Source organism: Chenopodium album, chromosome 2 (assembly GCF_948465745.1).
Source record: "Chenopodium album chromosome 2, dcCheAlbu1.1, whole genome shotgun sequence".
NCBI classification, from domain to species: domain Eukaryota; kingdom Viridiplantae; phylum Streptophyta; class Magnoliopsida; order Caryophyllales; family Amaranthaceae; genus Chenopodium; species Chenopodium album.
In genome coordinates this window covers 19,343,456-19,351,237 of record NC_137835.1, presented here as the reverse complement: position 1 = coordinate 19,351,237, position 7,782 = coordinate 19,343,456, and the positions used below count along the sequence as shown (strand labels likewise).

The 7,782-nt window shown below is 33.2% G+C and overlaps 1 protein-coding gene across 1 annotated transcript; it reads left to right on the top strand.

Moving 5' to 3' along the window:
• The first annotated feature begins 1,916 nt into the window (after positions 1 to 1,916).
• LOC145597069 (myosin-binding protein 7-like) lies at positions 1,917 to 7,549 on the top strand. The gene is made up of 4 exons (XM_081653249.1): positions 1,917 to 2,325; positions 2,627 to 4,267; positions 6,085 to 6,131; positions 7,080 to 7,549. Exons 2-4 carry the CDS (start codon positions 2,897 to 2,899, stop codon positions 7,183 to 7,185), a joined length of 1,524 nt encoding a protein of 507 aa, XP_081509375.1. The 5' UTR covers positions 1,917 to 2,325; positions 2,627 to 2,896; the 3' UTR covers positions 7,186 to 7,549.
• Positions 7,550 to 7,782: the final 233 nt, after the last annotated feature.

Genomic DNA, 7,782 nt, shown 5'->3' with positions numbered 1-7,782 from the left:
ATTATATACTACCTCCGTTACACATTATTTGCAACGATTTGACATAAAATAGAGAGGGAAAATGTCTAATCGTTGCAAATAATATGTAACGGAGGTAGTACATGCTTTCTCTTGTTATCAAATTATCATATAACTATTCCAGCCATCATTGTTGTAAAGTTAATAAGCACACCGCTACTGACCACCTTAGAAAAAATTAATGATGGATCACGCTGATGGGCGGGCTCAACCCGGCCCATTAAGGTTTTACGGAAATAATAATAAATTTAAAAAAAAAAAAATTCAAAATACAAATTTGAAAGTAAAATAAAAGACCAAGTATATAAGGACAGAAAATTAGAAATTGAAAAAATTGATTACTCCTTGATTGTGGGACAAGCTGGATGACCATATTACAGCAGCACACGTTGGAGATTATTGCTTATGCTGTAATACTCTTTACAACAGGAATGACCAAATCACAAGGTTATGTATATAAAATCCAAGAAATTATGAATTTCAATTTCAAAAAATAGGAGCGTAATAATTTTTAAATTATAAAATTTTAAAAATTCTATCTTATGTTGACATTTTATTTTCATCCATGAAAACAAAAATTGCTCCCAAATTTTTCCTAAACGGCAAAACATTATATCTTTTCGATTTTTAGGCGAAAACTTTTTTTTTTTTTGTAGGTAAGGAAAAGTAACTAATCAGTTTGAGTTCTGAATTGTGCTATACATCTATGAAATATTCACTCTTAATTGCCTTTAGTACCTTGTCAAAAAATAAATAAATAAATAAATAGCTGGTTTAATCTTGTGACATACTATATATGCAAGAAATCAAGATGGTGTAATCTTTTTGTAAAGGATGAAAGATACTATTACCTTCTATAAAGATTTATAAACAAATAATTTACAGTTGTTACCTAATTGTACTCTATAATTAGTATAAGGATTAAGTTGTTAAATGTTAATGGCTATTTTACATGAACCCCTTTGACAAAAGAGTGTTTACAAAAGTTTTGACAATTTAACAATAGGATACATTGATTAATAAATATAATTAAAAAAAAAATGAACAAAATATGGTACTATGAACTTATATTGATTATTATTTTTGTGGATGTAGCGGGTTTATTTGGTAAAATTTTGAATATATTCCTTAATTATGGTAATTTATTAGTTAATATTGTACCATCAATGTCAAGGTTCGTTGTGATTCTTCATAGTGTCAACAATATATATTACGAGTACTCTTTTGATGAAACTTATTTTCACATAAGACTAGGTTTTTAGCTTGGCTTGCCAAATAAGATATATATGGTAGAATAATATAAAGACACGGTATTCCTTGATTGTTAGTTACAATACCCGTATCTTGCATAAATTATTATAATAAATGTATATTGTTTTATATAATTGAAATTTACAAGCGTTGTAGTAGCATGTTTAGCATGAAGTGTATCAGTTACAAGTAAAATTTATGTTAGACATTATAAACAACTTGCAAGCAGGTGCTTATATATGTATATCATTGGAGATGCTCAATAAATTCTAAATGATTAATGAGTTGGTAATGTTCAACAGTTGAGGAAATGGCCGGTCCAGTTAAAAAGGAATAAAAATCTTTAGAAACGTTTTTTCTTAGCATGTAAATACCAGATCTGAACTTACGTGATTCGCACAATCCAACTTAGCACTTACACTATTACACATTTACACCTACACCTTCATATACCACTTCTTCATAGATCAATCGATTATAATGTAACACTTAACAAAACAACATAAAATACTATGTATACAGATATTTATACGGACTGATTTATCTGTATATAAAAGAGAATGTGATTATGTGAAACGTTATTTATAGCTCATTCCAAGCAAACCTCCATTCCCAACAAATGATTTCCCCCCAAAACCCCCTCCTCTCCCCATCATCAGTCTCATCACGTCAACCAACCAAACAAAATAACACCCAAAAAATATCATAATTTAACACCAAAAAACATTAATCCTAGGGTTCCCAAATTAAAAAAAAATAAAAATAAAAACAAATAAAACTCTTTCTTTTTCCTCCATTTTCTCTCTCATCTTCTTCGACAGATTTTTCGTTCCTCTTTCTCTCTCCTCTCTTTCTTTTCCATTTTCCCTCGCTTTCTCTCTCTACCTCTCTCTTTCTCTCTCCTCTTTTGGAGAAAGAGAAACCTTCATTCTTCTTCTCTTTCTCTTTCTAAAAATTTTTTTTTCGCCATTTTTTCTGCGCTTTCAGATCACTCACCTAACCGTCGGTTTTTTTTCTGGATTTATTGATATAATTTTTATTATTATTTTTTTTGAGGTACGCGATTTTATTCTCGACTCCTAATTTTGCTTGTCACGTTATTTGAATTTGTCAAATGTATTTTATTTTTGTTCATGAATGCGTGTTGTTGAATGTTTCATTTTGAATTTTACAATTTTGATTAGGTTATTGATATTTTAATTTGATTTTATGAGCTGAATTTTTATTGTTATTTACTGTTTTGCTGGATTATGTATTATATTAGGTTTAATTAATGGCATATGGATTGTATTTAATGGTTATTATTATAGTTTTGTTGTTTAGATTTTGAATTTTGTTTAAATGTTGATTTTTATAGGAGTTCAGCTCACGTCGACGATCTGAGAGGATTGTTGATTTCGTTTGTTTGAGGAGAGGTGGTATTGGGGGGTACATTGGTGATATTTCGATATCGAATTGTCGATATTGAGGACCCGGGGAAGGAGGTAGGGGAGAATGGAATTAGAGAGGGGTTTTTAGGTTTTTGATTGAATTTTTAACTTGTAGGTTTGGTTAAGGGGGAGAGAAACTCGGCCGAATAAGTTGGTCGAGTTTGAATGCATTCGGAATTTTGTGTGGATTTCAATATATGGATAGAGATATTGTGTCGTTCCCTTCGAAGAGCCTGGAAGAACAATGCTGTGATTGTGGATGTAGTTGTTCTTTGACAGTTAGCTCTTCGTCGAATGATCCTTGGTTACGGTCTGTGAAGAGGAAACACAATGAGTTTGAGAAGAGCAGCCGTTTTTACATCCCGGGGCTTGATGTTTTGCCTGTTGCGCGTGTTGGGATTGAAAAAGAATGTGCAATGTTGCGAGAGACACTTGGCAACCAGCAGGCTACAATTCAGGAGTTGTGTTCGGAATTGGAGGAAGAGAGGAATGCTGCTTCCTCTGCTGCTAATGAGACAATGTCCATGATTTTGAGGCTGCAGAGGGAGAAGGCTGAGGTCCAAATGGAATCTAGGCAGTTTAAGCGTTTTGCTGAGGAGAAAATGTCACATGATGCTCAAGAGATTTCTGCCTTGGAGGAGGTTTTATACAAAAGAGAACAAACTATTCAGTCCCTTACATGTGAAATTCAGGCCTATAAGCACAGAATGATGAGCTACGGCCTGACAGAATCAGAGGCAGAAGGGTTGAAGGGAAATTATAGTCGCAATGCTAGTTTTTCTAGTGAGTTGGCTGGTCCTGGTGACTCACACTTTTCCTATCCTCCACTAAGGTGCAGTATGTATGGATCTCAAGAGCAATTAGAGCTTGAAGATGATGTTGTGGATATTGAAAATTACCCATTTTCTGAGACTCCAGGAACTCAAGATCTGAGGAGTTTGGAATACAGGATCAATCAATTGGAAGGAACTCCTCAGGGTGATCAGATAAATGGAGACTTTGGCTCTAGAAATGTTCTTGAGAAGGTTGTCGTTGGTCAGTCTCCAAGGCGGTCTAGACATTCTAGGAGGATTTCTACTGACAGCTCAGGTTCGGTGTTGGGGCCAGATCACACAATGGATTCTCCTAGATATGGTACCAGTTTTAAAAAACTTGATTGTGTAGCTGAGGAATTAAAAAATTCAGACAGTGCATCTGATTATGAAGATGATATGACTGATAGAGTTTATACTATTGATTCTATTCATCCTGGGGCACCTTATAACCATTATATGGAGCCCAAGTTTGCTGCAAAGTTGGGTGATGAGTATGTATCAACACCAAGATCTCTAGGTCGTGGAGACCTGGGAGATCCTGAGGTTAAGAAGCTATACTTGAGACTTCAGGCTCTTGAGGCTGATAGAGAATCAATGAGGCAGACAATCATGTCAATGCAAACTGATAAAGCACAGGTTATGCTACTTAAAGAAATTGCTCAACAGTTGTGCAGAGATATGACACCTGCAAGGCATATGCCTGTTCAAAAGTCATCTATTGTTGGGAGCTTTTCCATAACAGCAGTTTTTAAGGTAATCCTCAGTCCATACAATTGTTTGGTCTGTTTTTCACGTGATTGTGTAATTCTGCTGTTTTCGTCAGTTATCTATACCATGATCCCTGAAACATGAAAGCAAAACTGTAATGTAATATAGGCTGTATAGCTGATCTCATTCACTGACTTTATCATTTTTACCCTCTGTTGTTCGAAGTATTTTTTAAGCGTACTATCATCATCTTGTATCACCTTGAATATATGTAACATGAAGACGCAGAAGACTATGCTTGTAAAATTAAAACGAAATGGACTAATAACCACACACAATTGAGGGTACCTCATACGTAAGTATTAAGTGTAACGTGTAGTGATGCTGTTTAGCCTAATTGATTGTCGTCCATGGGAACACTAATCTGACTGTAGTTTCTGTCATACAGCCAAGTAAAAAAGCAGCAAAACATAAATTCTCTTTTTAAGGTTGCTCTAGTTTTCCGTTAATATTGTTTACTTAGGAAGTGACCGTGACTGTAGGCTTTAGAATGATATTTCAGGCTGTTAGACTGAAGGCCTGTTGTTTTTGGCTTTAGTGATCCATACTTGTAAACTGCCTCTCTCACACAAATTCTTGCATGTACATTTTTACATGCAACGTGTTTAACCCTACCTTTTATCCCCGGTGGTAATTCGTAACTTTATCTGAACTAATAAACATGCATGGGATTGTAAATCTAGAGATTGAATGTAATCTCCTTATCTCAAGAACTTCACCTAAGTGTTAAATTTTGTATGTGACAGTTTGACAAAGATTTCTTTATTCTGCTTTATTTTATTCTGTTTTAATATTCTCCATTTATTTTGTGTTCAAATGTGCTTTAGTTTGCCTTGACATTCCAGTCCTTTATTTTTTGTCATGTATAAGAGATATCAACTTTCAGATTGGGTAAAATTTGTTCTCTGTTTCAAAATATCAATAAATCGATATTTGATGGGCTTGTAGATAAATTGATTGAAAAGTGTAAACAAAATTTGCTTTCCAACACCACTTTTGATGAGCAAAGAAAATTCATTTATTCTGTTTGCTTCTCTCTCTTATCGCCTTTGGCTAGCTGTCATTCTTTTTCTGTGCTTTTGTGCATGGATTGCATTTAAGCTTTTATGCAATTTAAGGGTCATGAACAATCCTTACGACTCTTTGCTTGCTTCTTTCTGATCTAAAGATGTTGAATGACTTATACAGAATATATTTTTTACCAAAACTGAAGATCTATTGAAATTTATGTTTCAACTGACTAGTTATTGGTCCTCCCAGGGTGATTACATTTATGAGTTTTTAAAAAAATTTAATTCTTTTTTTTTTTTTTTTTTTTTAACCAAACAAAATTGTTGATACTTGATAGCTAAAGTTGTGATGATTGGCTGTAAATGTTAATGAAAATAATTTTAGATCTTACATGCTAATCAATTTTTAGATTCATTTGGTTGTAATCTTAAAATAAATCCCTTGCCTTTTAGATACTACAAAATATTATAGGTCTATGTGATCAAATAAGAAATAGTATGGTATAGATTTGCTGATAAGTTATTTACATCTAGATGAAAGGTTGTGGGTCCATAGACACACATATTTAGTGTGAATAGAGTATTGAAATTGCGTCACCAAGGATGTGGCATCATGCCATCTTTAGATTTCTGGGTGACACGTGGATGCAGTAGCATATCTTTCCCTTTTAATTTTAGGAATTATATAGATATTATTAATTAGTATTTTAATTTCTATGTGTGCCTTGTCATGTAGAACCAGTCCGTTCTTTCCTGGTTGGAGCCTTTACATTTTTCATGTTTCATTTTCAGTGGATCATGTCCTTCATTTTCTGGAGAAAGAAATCACGTCAAAGCAAGTAAGTTTTTCACATTTTAGTTATGGATGATTGGTTTATCATTTTTCTCCAATTATATATACTACACTCTTAGGTTTAAATGATTTTTCTTCTCTCCACTATCTCTCTGCACTATCTCTCTGCTTATCTCCTATTACTACAAATACAAAATTTAATAAATTTTGGCAAACGTCTTTTTTCTTCTTTCCTTGGTATTTCTATGGTTCATTGAAAGCTATGAACAGAACAATGGAGATAGACTTATTGGTTGGAGCCTCTTGTAATTAGATTCAACCTTGAGGGCTTTTTCAACTTCATATTCATGATCAGTCTTTTGTTATTGCTCTTATTAGCTTCTACCTTAAGGACACTTGGACTTAGAATTCATCTAAGCTTGTACACATATTTCAGACTAATAGAACTAAGGAGATGGACTATTTGGTAAGAGTCTTTTTGTGGTCAATTACAAACAAAAGCCTAGCAAACTTTTTTAAAAAAAAACAGATATTATTATTTACTTTACTACCCTAGCTTATGTTATTTACTGGTCTTCCGTGGATTTATTTATTATCCTTTTTGTTTCATAACTACACATTTCCTTTTTTGCGTAAAGAATGTCAATAGATGATAGATTTTAAGCTTTGCATTTCTTTGTTGATAATTGTGGGAATTTACGATTGGAGAGCAGAGCCAATAGCTCTGAGATAACATATGAGATAGTTGTGTAGAGCAGAGCCAATAGCTCTAAGATAATATAAAAAGATTGTTATTCTTTTAGTATGAACATTATCACCATGTATGCTGTATCATGTATATGGCGAACATCAGACTGTTAATTGTTTAGACAGATCATTCATCCTTACTGGTCTAATTTCACTTGTTTTGCTATTTGTTATTTCTGTCTCTTTTGCATCTGATGGTATTTAATTATTTTCTGTCATATACTAATTTTTTTATGGATGATAACAGGTACATGTTTGAATTGACGGCGAATAATGTGGGTCTGCTACTGCTTTTGGATAAAAACCCACGCTCCAAACTCTGGAGATGTGTTTCATCAACGCAAATTCGATAAGCTGAGCTACCAAACTTGTAGCGAGTTTGTCAATTTAGGAGCTGCATTTCCGGGCTTGCGTTTAGATAAACATTTGTTTCTGGATTTATGGAATATGGTTATTTGTGCAGCGTTCTTTGTGATTCATTTTCTCCCTTTACCCTCCATTGAAAAGTTTGGGGTTCGAATTTGTTTAGCTGGTTCTTCAGCAAAAATCATGTGATATAGGCCAGTGTGCAGTTTGGTTTTTCTGAAATTTTAGCATTTGAGGTAGGTATTTTGACAAATTCTCCTGTATAGTTCAAGATTCATGTATTATGTTAAATTGCTGCTCATTTTTTACTTTCAGAGTGAAAAAAATGAAATCATATATTTGTTCTTCTCTCACAGTTTCAACAAATAAGGCAGTAAAACCTTTCCAGCTTTGAAGGGTGTATTTCTCTCTTTTAAATTGCACTATTATTTCGTATTATGACTACTAGTTTTGTGCCCCGTGCGATGCCTGGGTTTTGTTTATTGAATTATAAAATAAATTTTTAATCTTTATACGATTAGAGTATATTATTTTAACCGATTAGTATATATTATAAATGTATGTTTTACGCTTTGAATTATTTC

Excerpts from the sequence above, each read along its gene's own strand:
- LOC145597069 (XM_081653249.1), top strand. The coding sequence starts at position 2,897 with ATGGATAGAGATATTGTGTCGTTCCCTTCGAAGAGCCTGGAAGAACAA. Across the intron at positions 4,268-6,084 it reads CCATAACAGCAGTTTTTAAG|TGGATCATGTCCTTCATTTT; the intron begins GTAATCCTCAGT and ends TTTCATTTTCAG. Across the intron at positions 6,132-7,079 it reads AAGAAATCACGTCAAAGCAA|GTACATGTTTGAATTGACGG; the intron begins GTAAGTTTTTCA and ends GGATGATAACAG.